Source organism: Taudactylus pleione, unplaced genomic scaffold (genome assembly GCF_031769625.1).
Source record: "Taudactylus pleione unplaced genomic scaffold, aTauple2 ptg000189l, whole genome shotgun sequence".
In the NCBI taxonomy this organism is placed as follows: Eukaryota; Metazoa; Chordata; class Amphibia; order Anura; family Myobatrachidae; genus Taudactylus; species Taudactylus pleione.
In genome coordinates this window covers 7,617,345-7,632,216 of record NW_028284591.1, presented here as the reverse complement: position 1 = coordinate 7,632,216, position 14,872 = coordinate 7,617,345, and the positions used below count along the sequence as shown (strand labels likewise).

Here is a 14,872-nt window from a genome sequence, read left to right as displayed (position 1 = left end):
GTTAATAAATAATGCAACAATATAGGGAGTGCACACAGGGCCGGCGCAACGCAGACAGCGGGGTAAGCATTACAAGGGGGGGGCGCCGAGGTGGAGAGCTGCCTTCCCCGCTCTGTCGGCCATTCTTCCTTGTAGCTTCTTGCTCTGTGAGACGTGGCACCTCCTCTCTGCGTCTGATCACATCTCCTCCCTTCCCCCGACACAGTGATCGGGACCCGGTAGGGGTGGAGCCATTGGTGAAGAGGGGCCGGAAGGTCCCTCTGAGACTGGTGGCTGCTGAAAGACTTCCAACAGCCGCCCCCAGGGCATTTCTGACTAGTCACATCTGATGTGACCATGCCAGGCAAAAGGTTAAGTTAAAATACTGTCATTCATCAAGCATACGATATATCGACCAGTATGTACCCAAGCCTGGAGCTCGGCACCCCCCTGCAAACTATAAATTTGTGCCCTCAGCCTGAATATTGTTGTATTCTACAAACTGTCTGCTTCCATGTAGGCCACCGATCCATGTAACACACACGGATTTATTATACTTCTCTATAACGTTACCGTGGGGTGGGGGAGAGATGCTTCAAAACTTCAAGAGAGATAAACTGGAGAAGGTGTCCATAGCAAACAAATAGCTTCAGACTGTCAGTTTATAGACTGTGCTAGAGAAACGAGAGCTAGAAGCGAATTTGTTGCTATGGAAAAATATGAGATATGGTAAGAACTTACCTTTGTTATCTCTATTTCTACGAAGTCCATAGGGTTCCACAGGATACCTTGGGGTATAGGTGATGACGTCAGGCATCGGGCACCATAGAGTTAACGTTTTCAGCCTCCCAGGATGCACTAGGGTCCCCCTCCTATACCCCGCCCCCGAGCAAAGGCATCTCAGTTATGTACCAAGCCATAGGCCGGAGGAGAAGGAAGAGAGAGAAAAAAGATCTGGACACACACAAGAATCACATTCTCACCAGAGGGAGACGGAAAAACCGGTGACCAGAGTAAAGCCCATCTGCAGCACAGGTGCGACAGGGCGGGAGTCCTGTGGAACCCTATGTACTTCGTAGAAATAGAGATAACAAAGGTAAGTTCTTACCATATCTCATATTTTCTACATCAGGGTCCATAGGGTATCCACAGGATACCTTGGGGATGTCCCAAAGCAGTATCCTTTAAGGGTGGGGACGCTCCTGTGCTGAAAGGAGAATCCGCCGCCCGAAGGAAGCATCCTGAGAGGCAAAAGTGTCAAACGCGTAATACCTCACAAAGGTATGGACAGAGGATGTGGCAGCCTTGCAGATCTGGATTGCAGAGGCACCACGTCGAGCTGCCCACAAAGGACCCACAGACCTAGTGGAATGAGCCCTCACAGAGGAAGGAACCGGAAGGCCTTCATGAAGATATGCTTCTGAAATGGCCATACGAATCCAGCCTGCCAAAGTCTGCTTTGAAGCAGGCCAACCCTTTTTACGGAAGCCATAGAGGACAAACAAGGCGTCCGACTTCCTAAACATAAATCCTTAAGGCCCGCACAACATCCAAAGTGGCCTCACCCACCGAAAGGTCAGGTGAGTTAAAAGCCGGCACAACGATTTCCTCGTTGATGTGGAAACTCGAAACAACTTTGAGAAGGAAACCAGGACGAGTGTGCAGCGCTGCCCTGTTCCTATGAAAAATCAGAAAAGGGGGTCTACAAAAGAGAGCCCCTGTCAGAAACACGTCTGGCCGAAGCAATGGCCAGAAGGAAAATTGTTTTAGCTGTCAGCCATTTAAGGTCCACTGAGCCCAGTGGTTCAAAAGGCGGTCCCTGGAGAGCCCTCAGGACCACAGCTAAATCCCAAGGTGCCACCGGTGGAACAAAAGGTGGCTGAATTCGGAGAACACCTTGCATAGAGGTGCGCACATCAGGGATTGCAGCAATCCTACAAAGGAACCAGACGGACAGGGCAGACACCTGTACCTTCAGAGAAGCAAGGCGAAGCCCATGATCTAGTCCCGCCTGTAGAAAAGCCAACACTCTAGACAGACGGAACTCCCGAGGTGCAGAACCTCTCGGCCGACACCACTGGAAGAAAGTATGCCACACACGATAGTATATTCTTGCAGAAGAAGGCATCCGAGCTCTTAGCATAGTCCGTACTACAGAGCTGGAAAACCCCCTGGACCTTAACAGCCACGCCGTCAAAGACAGCCGAGTCAGGTCCGGGTGAAGACAAGGACCCTGTGACAGAAGGTCCGGTCGTAGCGGCAACCGCAGAGGACTGTCCACGGACAGACCCTGAAGGTCTGAGAACCAGTGCCGCCTGGGCCACGCGGGAGCTATCAACAGGAGCGTCCCTCCTTCCTGTTTGAATTACCGAATTACCCGTGGAGGAATCGGTATGAAATATCGCCGGCCGCCAGCGGCAGCCCGACATGAGCAGAGTTCCGAGCAGCGGAAGCCCGACAGCACTGGAAATCCCGATCGTGGATAGGTGAGTATCTACTAACCTAACCCCCCTAACCCTCCTTAGGGGTGCCTAACCCTAACTTCCCCCCCAAGTGCCTAACCCTAATCCCCCCTCTAAGTGCCTAATCACCCCCTTCCCCGCTGCCTAAACCTAAGTCCCCCCCGGGGGTGCCTTACCCTAACCCTCCCTCCCACTAGTCCTAACCCTAACCCTCCCGGTGGCGTGCCTAACCCTAAGTCCCCCCCGGGAGCCCTAAACCTAACCCTCCCCCCCGCGGCACCCGGCATCACTACGATCGGGATGCTGGGCGCCGGTTTCCCGGCGTCGGGGAAATGCGGGCATCTACATCTAGACGCCCGGCATTTCACCCTTGCCAGGATATGACAGTCGGGAAGCTGGCTGCCGGTATTTAGGCAGTCGGCTTCCCGATTGCATACCCCCGTGGAAGAAGGGAAAACGGAGGAAAGAGATAAGCAAACCGGAACGTCCACTGGACGGACAAAGCATCCACCAGAGACGCCTTTTCGCCGCTTGTGCGAGACCCGTACACCGGCAACTTGTACACCTGTCCACCAGAAGTTGAAAGACGTCCTGGTGCAAAGACCATTCCACAGGATGAACGTCCTGGCGACTGAGAAAGTCCGCCTCCCAGTTGAGAACTCCCGGGATGAATACTGCCGATATGGCCGAGAGATTGCGCTCCACCCAGACCAGGATGCGGGACACCTCTACGAGTGCCGCCCAACTTTGGGTTCCTCCTTGCCGATTTATGTAGGCCACGGTGGTGGCGTTGTCCGACTGGACCTGCACGGGGTGACCTTGGAGAACCCTCTGTGCCTGCTGGAGAGCATTGAAAACGGCGCAGAGTTCCAAGATGTTTATCGGAAGCTCCTTTTCCGCCTCGAGTCCATCTGCCCTGGAACAAGTGTGGACCCGTGACAGCTCCCCAGCCCCGAAGGCTGGCATATGTTGTCAACAGGACCCAATTCGCCACCCAGAATGGACGACCCTTGTTGAGATGGGTCGCCTGCAACCACCAGGCTAGGGACAGGCGAACCTCCGGAGTGAGCAACATTGTCTAGGACCTTAGACTCTGAGGCAGTCCATTCCATTTGGACAGGATCAATTGCTGCAGAGATCTGGAGTGAAACTGGGCATATTCCACCATGTCGAATACTGACACCATGGAGCCCAGTAACCTCATCGCCGAATGCAGAGACACCCGGCGACTCTGCAGACAACTGCGCGCCCTCAACTGTAAGGCAGAGATCTTTTCCCCCGTCACAAAGATCCTTTGCTGTCCAGAGTCCAATAAGGCTCCGAGGTGCAGAATCCTCTGAGACGGGATCAAGGTGGACTTCTGCCAGTTTATTAACCAGCCGTGCCGGTGCAGTACCGCAATTGTCAGGTCCAAGTGGCGTAGAAGGAGCTCTGGAGACCCTGCTACCAACAAAAGGTTGTCTAGGTACGGCAACATGCGGACTCCCTGCAGCCGCAGGGAAGCCGCCATGACCGCCATAACCTTGGTGAACACACATGGAGCTGTCGCCAGCCCAAAAGGTAACGCCCGGAACTGGAAGTGATCATTGCGGATTGCAAACCTGAGGAACTGTTCTTGGCGTAAAAGAATAGGGACATGCAGGTAAGCGTCCTGTATGTCCAACGACACCATGTAATCCCCAGGTTCCAGCACCAGAATGTAATCCCCAGGTTCCAGCCCCAGGTCCGATCCTCAGCTTTGAGGTTGAGGATCGGAAGGTATGACCCATTGGATTTCTGCACCAAAAACAGATTCGAATAGAAACCCTGGCCCCTCTGGTAGAATGGAACATGCACTATAACTCCAGCCTGGAGCATAGTGTGCAAAACCTTCCGCAGTTCCATGGCTTTGTTCTAGTCTGATGGAAGACCCGTGGTGAAGAATCGGGACAGGGGTCTGTGCCGGAAGAAGAGGGCATACCCGTGAGAAACCACCTCGTGAACCCAAGTGTCTGTCGTGGTAACCGACCAACACTGGGCGAACTGCAGCAGGCGGCCTCCCACTTTGGGATCCCCCAAAGGGAGGCCCAGACCGTCAGGCTGCAGGCTTGTCATCTGGCTTAGGGGCCGAACGTCTGGTACAACAAGCTTGGCCGATTTTTTGGGGCCAACCTGACGGGGAAAAAACTGTGCCTTAGGCCTACCCTGGGCCCTGTAAGGCCGAAAGGACGACGTACCTGAACTGGAAGGAACTGCAGCAGACGGGAGACATGCCGATTTGGCTGCCGCCAGCGTGGCTACAATTTTGTCCAGATCTGGACCAAATAGTACTTCTCCATTAAAAGGCAAAGCTTCCAAGCCCTTCTTGGAATCAGCATCTGCCAAGATCGCAACCATAAGGTGCGACGAGCAGCTACAGCTACCAAAGAAATCCGAGAAGTCAGGGTACTGATATCCAAGGCCGCTTCATTGATATAAGTGGCCGAATCTCGGAGATTGCCTATCAACTCGGTCTGTACAGCCGAACAGTCGGAATCCAAAGACGCCTCCAAACTATCAGCCCAGCGCTCCATAGCTCTGGCTACCCAACAAATGGCCATAGCCGGCCTGGCCGCCCCCCCCCCCCCCCGCAAGGGAATAAACGGACTTTATGCAGATCTCCACCTTACGGTCCGTAGCATCCCTCAAGGAGGACATGGAGGGCATGGGCAATGTGGCACTTAGGACTAGGCGTGTCACATGAGAATCCACCTGTGGAGGGGATTCCCACTTTAGAAAAATAATTGTCCGCAAACGGATAAGCCACCGTCAAGCGTCTCTGATGCTGATACCGTTTGCCAGGGTGTTTCCACACCTCCTCTAAATGGTCTACTAACTGACCCGAAAGAGGAAACACTGTGGCGTCACCCTTAATATCCTTGAAAAAGGCATATTTTGACTTGGACAACGGAGGATCTTCATCCTCAATCACTAAAACCATGCGAACTGCCCGAATAAGTCCAGGAATATAAACGTTGGACTTAGCATCAGACTCTTTAGAATGGAGAGGTTCTTGGTCAGAAAGATCCAGAATCTCCCCATCATCGGTCGTCACGTCGTCATCCTCATAAGGAGCGGACGGAGACGCCACCGGCCGCTTATGTGGCCGCAACACAGACTCCCCTTGTAACACGTCCGACAAATGCTGCACAGAACTTGTCAGTGAATTAATCCACGCAGGTTCCTGAGAGACCTGAGGAGGGGAAATAGGGAGACTGTGGGGTACCATCAATTGTCTCGGGAAACCCTGCATGGGTGACGACACCACTGACTGCTGGGACAATACCATCTGTGGGAACGCAGGCTGCAGAGCTAACTGGCCCACGAGGATTGTAAGCGCTTTAGCGAAACAAGCCCAGGGCGGCTCCTGTACCGGAGCCGTGACAGTAATTGGCCGCGCCAATAAATAACACTGTCGACATAGCCCCTCGGGGCTCCCTCCCCCTCAGCTATTGGTACCTTGCATGTATTACAAATAAGCTGGAGAGGAAAGTCACTCTCAGACATGATGGTAAGTATGTGACCCCTCTCACTGATACTTGTTAGTATAGTGGGAGAACCACCCTGCAATCACCGCACCGTAAGGGCTTTATCAGAAGAAGAGCAGGGACAGTGAAAAGGCTGACAGTAGAAAGTGAAAGTACAGGCAGCAGAGGCTAGCAGCAGTCACATACAATGCAAAGAAATCAATTCCTGCACTATCAGCGCTGATCCTCAACTACGCAGACACAGGGCTTGGTAGGACACAGCGCTGCATACACAGACCTGTAACCAACGGAGGAGAGGTATGCCGGGGGACAGAGACCGCGATGCCACCGACCATCAGCGTCCAGCAGTGCTCACCATGCTTCCAGCAAAAGATGGCCACCGAGGAGCAGAGAGGAGGCCGGCCTGGGGGAGGAGCGCTGCCACAGGACCAGTCAGCAGATGCAGAGAGGGCTGTGTGCAGCGGGGGAGGCGCCGGCTGTGCACAGGGAAGGTGCGCTCCCCTGGCATGCAATTAACCCCTGGGACGCCGCAGCGCTACCGCTCAGCCGCGGTCCGCTGTCCCAAGGGGGTAGTGGAAGCGCAGGTTAGTTACCTGGCTCCACGCTGCAGCCAGTACCCAGGGAGCCCCCTGCCCGGGGACTCTGGTCCATGTACTCAGCAGGTACCCACCGTGGGACCCCGCTGCTTACCTGCTTCCCCCTTGAATCCTGCCATGTTCCCAAACATCTGGGGTCACCGCTAGCTGTGACCCCAGATGCTTACCAGCATCCCCGGATCAGTACCGGCGTTCTGGTACCGGCAGGGGTGTAGGGAAGACAGAATGGACGTCAGCCTTGACTGTCCATGCTGTACTTCCAGATGAGCAGCCACAGCTGCTTGCGAAGAAACTCCAGGGGCTAATCTTAGCCCCCCTCTAAACAGGTACATCCGACTCCGAGCCGGGCACCAAAGAAACTGAGATGCCTTGGCTCGGGGGCGGGGTATAGGAGGGGGACCCTAGTGCATCCTGGGAGGCTGAAAACTTCAACTCTATGGTGCCCGATGCCTGACGTCATCACCTATATACCCCAAGGTATCCTGTGGATACCCTATGAACCCTGATGTAGCAACTTCTTTGCTTTCTCGCTCTCTTGATGGTTTGGTACATCTCCCCCTGGTCTGAAGACTGTGGAAGGCACACACACACACAGCTGGTAGTGGGCACTACCAGACCACCCATCTGCCATCTAGGCGACATGAGAGGCAGCAGGAACACGTCTCATCGCTATTCAGATTAAAGTACAAAACCAGAGCGGAAAGGCCTGGGCAGAAGAATGTGCCGTGCAAATGAAGCCCACTTAGTTCATAGAGGCCTAAGGGCAGCACAAACTGTATAATGGACACAATCCATGACCTCCTGTATGGAATGAATTCCGGTCAGTGTGAGAGATTACTGTCTGACTGCAGACGTAGCGCATGTTGTAGCTTATTTAAAGCTGGGCGCACACTGTGCCGACTGATCCGCCGACACAGCGGCCGATCAGGGAAGCTATACAGACTTACAGATTTTCCGCTCGATGTGTTCTCCTTACATCACAACTGGTCAGGCATTTGTCTTAGCCCGCCCAGTTGAGCTGTCAGTCACCGGCGGTCCCTGCAGCTGTGTGTACGCTGCTTTCAGCATTTACAAAACCTAAGCGCTTGTGTGACATTCTCTTAGTTTTACTGAAGAGAAACGAATGATCTCCACTTGGAGCGTTATGTACGCAGAGCATTAACTATGAGAGGCTACGGTGTGACCAATAACGCAAAATTCCAAATACTATATTTTTTATGGATTTTATCTTGGTGGTTGATCCAATAACAGTAACAGACACTGGACCTCATTCAGATCCGCTCGCAAGCGGGTCGATTTTTAGGCCCTGCGCACGCGCAGCGGCCGCACTGCGCATGTGCAAGCCCCGAAGCGAGAGAGAAATTCTCTCGCTCCGGAGCTCACTACAACAGGGACGGCTGTCGATGTTGACCGACAGCTTACCCCGCTTTGTAGGCGGGCCGGGGGGGGGTGGTTTCACAAACGGAGGCGTTCCTTAAGGAACGCCTGCCGTTTTGCGGGCGGCCGCACTGACATCAGCAGTGATATCAGTGGGGAGCTTCCTGCTCGATCAGAGCAGGAAGCTCCCTGGGGCTTGCGGTTGCCGAGACCCAACCTTAGGGTCCCATCGCAAGCCCTGATGGTCGGTCGCTAAAGCTGTGGGTGGTAACCCACAGATTAGCTAGCGACCAGGAGACCGCACTTCGCATATTGCGAGCGCCTCTGAATGAGGGCCACAGTGTTTGCCCATAATCAGTTTATTCCTCAGGGGTACGAACCCGATTTTGTACATTAATTCTCAAAGCCAGTAACCACTTACTGCGATTGTAACACTGACGTAACAGAACCTACATGTAGCAATATCCATGAGAGACTAGAACATTTCAGGCGGGCACATCCCGTCCTACATCCCCCAGTGTTGTGGTGCATGCTAGCACGATACAAAGTTGTCATGCAAGGTGACACTGTCCCATACAAAGACACGGACCGTCAGCAGTCACAGGTTACCGCCACAGATGCATGCTCTGGATAAATGACACAGACCAAGTACACGGAAGCATGCAGCATGCAGAAAGCGAGCAGAGATTAATAACCTGGAGGCATAGGATCGGAGTATGTGAGAGCAAGTTAAAGACAAGAGCTCCTCTCCATTGTCACTGAACGTGGTGAAGCAATGCTGCAGGGTAGAGCAGTGCGAGTGAGGAAAATACAGTTTGTCCAGGACATATAAATATCTCCGCAAGTGGCGGCAGGCAGAACTGAAAGACAAGGGAGGGATAGAGAGAGAGAGAGAGAGAGGTGGGAGAAACAGGATCATGTTATGTATCACAATGAAAGCTGTATTCAGGTCTCAGACCTTAGATGCTGATCATCGGCACAGGCGGAATAGTACATCAGTATTGCATGAGGAGGAGGAGACATTCGCAGTTCATGGCTCGGGCAATGAGCATGCACTAACCATGCAGCTTATGCCAGGGGTTCCTGCGTTATTCTCCTGACAGCACATCCCTGGGTGGGGGCTGGCCCTCGCTCTGACACAGGGTTAAGTAAACATAACCAGGAGGGAAGGGGTTAAAGGCTCACTAGTGGAAAAGTGCAGAGAAATCAGACATATGGGTTATCCTGTGTGTGACAGACCAGCAGTCTCTCTTACTGACCTCGTCAGAGTGCAGATATTACACATATATAACATCGCTAAGTGTATCACAAACATGTAACTGTTCTCTTCATAATCACTGTATACAACAGACATTCACATTCACTTTTTGACAAGTGACCCAAGACATCCATTTTTTACTTTTTTTTTTTTTTTAAAGCAAGTCATGCTATCTAGTCACTGACCATAGATTTGGGTGGGTGGATGGGGTGGATGTGATACTCTGCGAGTTGCAGGCATCTGCGAGATGGTGGGGACTTAGCCACTAGATATAATGCAGCAATTTTTTTTTAAAAGGCAAAACCAACCTGGTTTCTCTTTTAATACATTGCCACTTAAAATCAAGAGGCAGAAGAGTATATTTACTAAAATGTAGGTTTATGGAAGTTGAGATGTTGCCCATAGCAACCAGATTCTACCTATCATTTGTCTGGCACCTTCTGGAAGATAATAGCTAGAATCTGATTGGTTGCAACATCTCCACTTCTAAAACCTCTCACTTTAGTAAATATACCCCTAATTCACCGACTCGCAGGCTATTATATTTATATCCCACAAAGTGATAAATGCTGAGTGTTTGTGGTATACAGGGAGGTGGGGCAGAAATACTTTAGCTGGTTTCTGCCTCGTCTGGCTGTGGTACAAACTACACTGGCAGCAGGTTGTGCAGGACTTCCCTGACAAGGAGGATCATAAAAGGATATTACACTTCAAAGTAAATTGAGCAGACATAAATAAATGTATTCATTTTTATTTAACTGCCCCAGCTCTAGCCTATTACACAGCTCTTTGCAAATGGGAACAAATGTAGTAATAAAGAAGACTAAGGGTATATATTTATCATCGGTGGCGGTGGAGCCCCCAAAATTATAACTCTTTCCTCCATATATCACGGCAAAGAGAAATGAGCTTTCAGGGGTATTTAACAAACAACCATGGCCAATTGGAGTCTGTTCCAGGAGAGGTTTTCAATAAAGGGACAAGTGATGGCGATCACTTAGCTGCCGGGCCGGCTCCTGCACTGCGCCCGCGCGGCTGTAAGGCAGAGCATGTGCAGAACAATTAGGAATGCTGGGACGAGTATCAATCCTTCTCTGACACTGTTCTCCCCATGGGGTTAGAGCAGCTAATGGAATCTTCAGATGGCGTTGGCTATCGGTGCAAAAGCTTTTTGGAGCTTGGTAAATTGGCTCAGACAACAGTCTTCATTCAGAATAATGGGGACAGCTCTCTGCAACGTTAGTTTCCCAGATGCAGGAGATGGCGGTTTATCTCCTGCGTCAGGCTCATCTTACAGAGACATAATGTGTCAATCATGCAAAAACTGCAATTTCGGGAGGAATGACATTAATATACAGGGTCCCCAGTATTAACAAATAGGAGGGGGGGATTTTCTGCCAGCAAGCTTACAATATAAACCAGTGATGGGCAACTGTTGGGGCTACTTTCTGACAATGGATCTACGCCTTACCTAGTCTTAACTGATTGGTTCTTGAATTCCATAAATTTGCCCTGCCCTGATCTAGGTTTCTTTCATGTGATTGGACAATGGCAACTAACCCCAGAATTGGGAAACATCCGGTGTTCCCATATATAAGACCATACTGATGACAGGCGTATGTCAGTGGGGTCACACCTGAAGGATACTGATGTTCGCTGTCACTGCTGATCTTACATTTACTGCATCTCAGTCAATATCAGCAACTAATATTCAGTTAATCTGCCTGAAAATAGGTTTCTAGTATTTACTGACACAGATTGGAAAAATCATAAAATATTCAAAAAACAAATGTACAGTATAAAAAACACTCTACAATGAAAGTTGAAGACAAACAAAAGCACAGGTACTGCTAGCTACTTCAGGATGTAGTTGTGGAGGCGGCCATTTTGTGAGCTGTAAAAATAAAATCATCCTCTCTATTCTAGTAGGAGCATTTGGCATGGCTTTTATTGCATAAAGAATAAAAAGTATTATTTTCTTCAATCTTTCACTATCTCCCCAAAAAGGATATTTATATTACATAAAAAAAACCCGTTGTGCCCCCCACCTAAAAAAAATTAATTCATAAATACATAAAAAAATGAATGGGCTAGTAAATACAAAAGTTAGTTATTCATGTGTTTTTTTCACACATATTTGGCCTTTACTTTGTAAAATAACTACTTAGAATATTTACATGGCTGCCATGGAAAGAAAATGTCAGCTGGAAGCACTGGTATCTGCTCGTTCCCATGGCGAGAGCCCTCCCTCCATGCTGGTAAAGGAAGGGGGATGTACAGTAAAAGTGCATGCCAAGAAGGACCAAAGCCTCTCCATTAACTAGGTCATGTGACTGTGGTTGCCATGGTAATCACATGACACTTAGCAGATTGTAATCATAGCAGCCTGAATGGAAAAAAAATATGGAACATAATTCTTTATTTTTTCCCAATAGCAGACAAGCACTTCACATTTTATCTGGGGGTGTGGCAGCCATCTTGAATTGTGCTCATTTACTGTTGTATGTAAACATTCACATTTGTCCCTACCCAGTTGAAGAAACCCACACAAATCCGGCACGAACATAAAAACTCCACACAGATTGAGCCCTCATCAGAATCCAATCCTTGTTTTGAGGAAGCAATATTCACTGTGCCACCATAGTGTCCATGTTTACCCATGACTGTATTCCCCAGGCTTTTACAAATATAATTCTTAAATTTGCGGATGATACATCTGTTGTGGGTCTCATCAAGGACGGCAATGAAGAGGCGTACCGCGATGAGGTGGCTAGGTTGGTTGAAATTTTTTTTTTTTTAACTTGAAAGAAAAGAAAGATAATCATAGATTTAGACGGCAGAGTAGGTGTGAGTTGCTACCCCTTACTATTGATAACTTGGTTGTAGTGAGAGTTAAAGATTTTAAATTACTGGGTTATTTCCGAGGATCTGACGTGGACTTCTAATATTAGATTTATGGTGAAGGCGCCTATTCTTTTTAAGGAAATTGAGTGTTGCAAATTTAGCTAAGGAAATGTTGTTGAAAGAATATTGACGTACAGCATTACAGTCTGGTACGGCAATAGCACCAAGGGTGATCGTGAGCGAGGAGTACGTACAGCTGTGGGTATTATTGGCTGTCATTTGTCGTCAAATGAAGACATTACTTTGAAACCTGTCGTCGTTAGGGAAATAGCATTTTACAAGATTATTATCCTAACCATTGCATTTTTCCTCCTTCCGTCTAAAAGACGGTTCAGGTGTATAAAGACTAGAAGAACTTGAATTAAAAAATGCTTTTTTCCCATCTGTTATTGTCAGTCTTAAATCAGTCAATCTAAATGGTGATATGTACTTATACAGTATATGGATGTTCTGGATCGTAATTTTGTTGTGTTCTTTTGCAATGACAATAAACTTATATCATAGCGTTCCCGCTAGGCTGTTTTAACGGGGCGCGGCGCCCTGCCCTCCTTCTGGAGGGCAAAAAGCACCCTGCCCTCCAGGAGGAGGGCAAAAAGCGCCCTGCCCTAACAGCCTGCGGGAGCCGTTCTCACCCGCGGGACGCAGCGTCCCGCGGGTGGAGAAACATGCGGTGACCCGGTCACCGCCGGAGAATAGACGTCGGGCGCATGCGCACGGCATCTATTCTCCCTGTCTGCAGGGCTTGGGGGCTGCCCGGCGTGTCCGTAAGTGCCGGGCACGCCCCCAAGAGTGACGAAAAGGGGACGCGTCTTATAGACACGCCCCCTTTTCCGATGACCACGCCCCCTTCTCGGCCGCGCGCGGGCATGCCCTCTCTAGCTCCGGCGACCTGCCTGCCGCTGGAGCTAGAGGGAACACTATATCATATCATGTGTGAATCTGCCACTAGAAAAAAATGGAGATGTGGTCAGGATACCGCGGGTCAGGATACCGCCGATATCCCGAAATGGGACTAAAGGTAGGCGTTGATATCCTGACGCCTATTATTAGGCCCACTACCAAAACCCGACACACTTCTCACCGAACGAAGGTAAGCTGGGTGTCTTAGGGTGTAGCCGAGGAGGAGAGGGGGTTTAGCTTTAGGGACCACCGGTGGGACTTACGGTTAGGCCCCCCCCCCCCCCCCGGGAGGGTTAGGGTAGGGAAAGGAGGGGTTAGGCACCACAGGGGGGGGGGTAGGTCTAGGGTGCAGGGTGGGGGGATAGGCTTAGGCACTAACAGGTGGAGGTTAGGGTTAGGCACAACTAAGGGAGGGTTAGGGTAGGGGGAGGGTTAGAGTACTTAACTGCTGCAGTCGGGATTCCGACCTGTCAGGCTGCCGCTGTCGGTATTTGATCTGGCGGCTAAACAGTGTTTTACCTGTAGCATCGCACTGTACCAGTAATACCCCTGAGTAACACACAGACTGGTCACTAACATAGCGAGTACTCTGAACACAAATGAGTTAACACTGTCCGAGGATAAATGCTGCACGGAGACGTAAACCAGCATAAAATGTGCTGAGCGCTGTTTAGCGGGGTTGTTGGGGAAGGTTTGGCAGCGAACGCCATACACACTCCAGGGACGGGATGAGTGTGGCTTGGAAGGGTCCCATCCTAAACAACTGGTCATGAAGAGTCGTATTTCAGATGAAACAAGAGAGGAACCTGGTGACCTCGGAAATCTGTATCTGAGAACGCTTTTCTCACACATTGTCCCTCGTCAGTGCCACAATAATATATATACTGCTATACTGTATACAAGCAATGGACGGTCTTGTGTTCCATGAGATGTCTCAGCACTTATCTAATAGGCACAGACAACAAATGACTGACAGAGGCATGTAGCGTGATTGCCATACGGCCATAAGTTACAGCATTCACTGAGGACAAGGTATACAAACGGAGGGGGGGGGGGGGAGAGAGAGAGAGACAGTGAGGGGGGGGGAGAGAGAGAGACAGTGAGGGGGGGGATAGAGAGAGACAGTGAGGGGGGGGGAGAGAGACAGTGAGGGGGGGGGAGAGAGACAGTGAGGGGGGGAGAGAGAATGACAGTGAGGGGGAGAGAGAGAGAGAGAGAGACAGTGAGGGGGAGAGAGAGAGAGAGACAGTGAGGGGGAGAGAGAGAGAGAGACAGTGAGGGGGAGAGAGAGAGAGAGACAGTGAGGGGGAGAGAGAGAGAGAGACAGTGAGGGGGAGAGAGAGAGAGAGAGTGAGGGGGAGAGAGAGAGACAGTGAGGGGGAGAGAATGACAGTGAGGGGGGGAGAGAGAATGACAGTGAGGGGGGGAGAGAGAGAATGACAGTGAGGGGGGGAAAGAGAGAATGACAGTGAGGGGGGGAGAGAGAATGACAGTGAGGGGGGGAGAGAGAGAATGACAGTGAGGGGGGGAGAGAGAATGACAGTGAGGGGGGGAGAGAGAGAATGACAGTGAGGGGGGGAAAGAGAGAATGACAGTGAGGGGGGGAAAGAGAGAATGACAGTGAGGGGGGGAGAGAGAGAATGACAGTGAGGGGGGGAGAGAGAGAATGACAGTGAGGGGGGGAGAGAGAGAATGAGAGTGAGGGGGGGAGAGAGAGAATGAGAGTGAGGGGGGGAGAGAGAGAATGAGAGTGAGGGGGGGAGAGAGAGAATGAGAGTGAGGGGGGGAGAGAGAGAATGAGAGTGAGGGGGGGAGAGAGAGAATGAGAGTGAGGGGGGGAGAGAGAGAATGAGAGTGAGGGGGGGAGAGAGAATGACAGTGAGGGGGGGA

General features: G+C 50.7%; 1 protein-coding gene across 3 annotated transcripts in view; it reads right to left on the bottom strand.

Annotated features, from left to right (window-relative positions):
- The window catches only part of DYM (dymeclin), a 408,809-nt gene that overhangs the window by 140,180 nt on the left and 253,757 nt on the right, over window positions 1-14,872 (bottom strand). For 2 of the 3 annotated variants that reach the window (XM_088476488.1, XM_088476487.1), the window contains exon 14: window positions 8,616-8,780. The exons of the other annotated variant lie outside the window; for it this stretch is intronic. In XM_088476488.1, coding sequence (XP_088332614.1) covers window positions 8,616-8,780 — 165 coding nt within the window. The remainder of the gene's footprint in view (window positions 1-8,615; window positions 8,781-14,872) is intronic. 3 annotated transcript variants of the gene reach the window in all.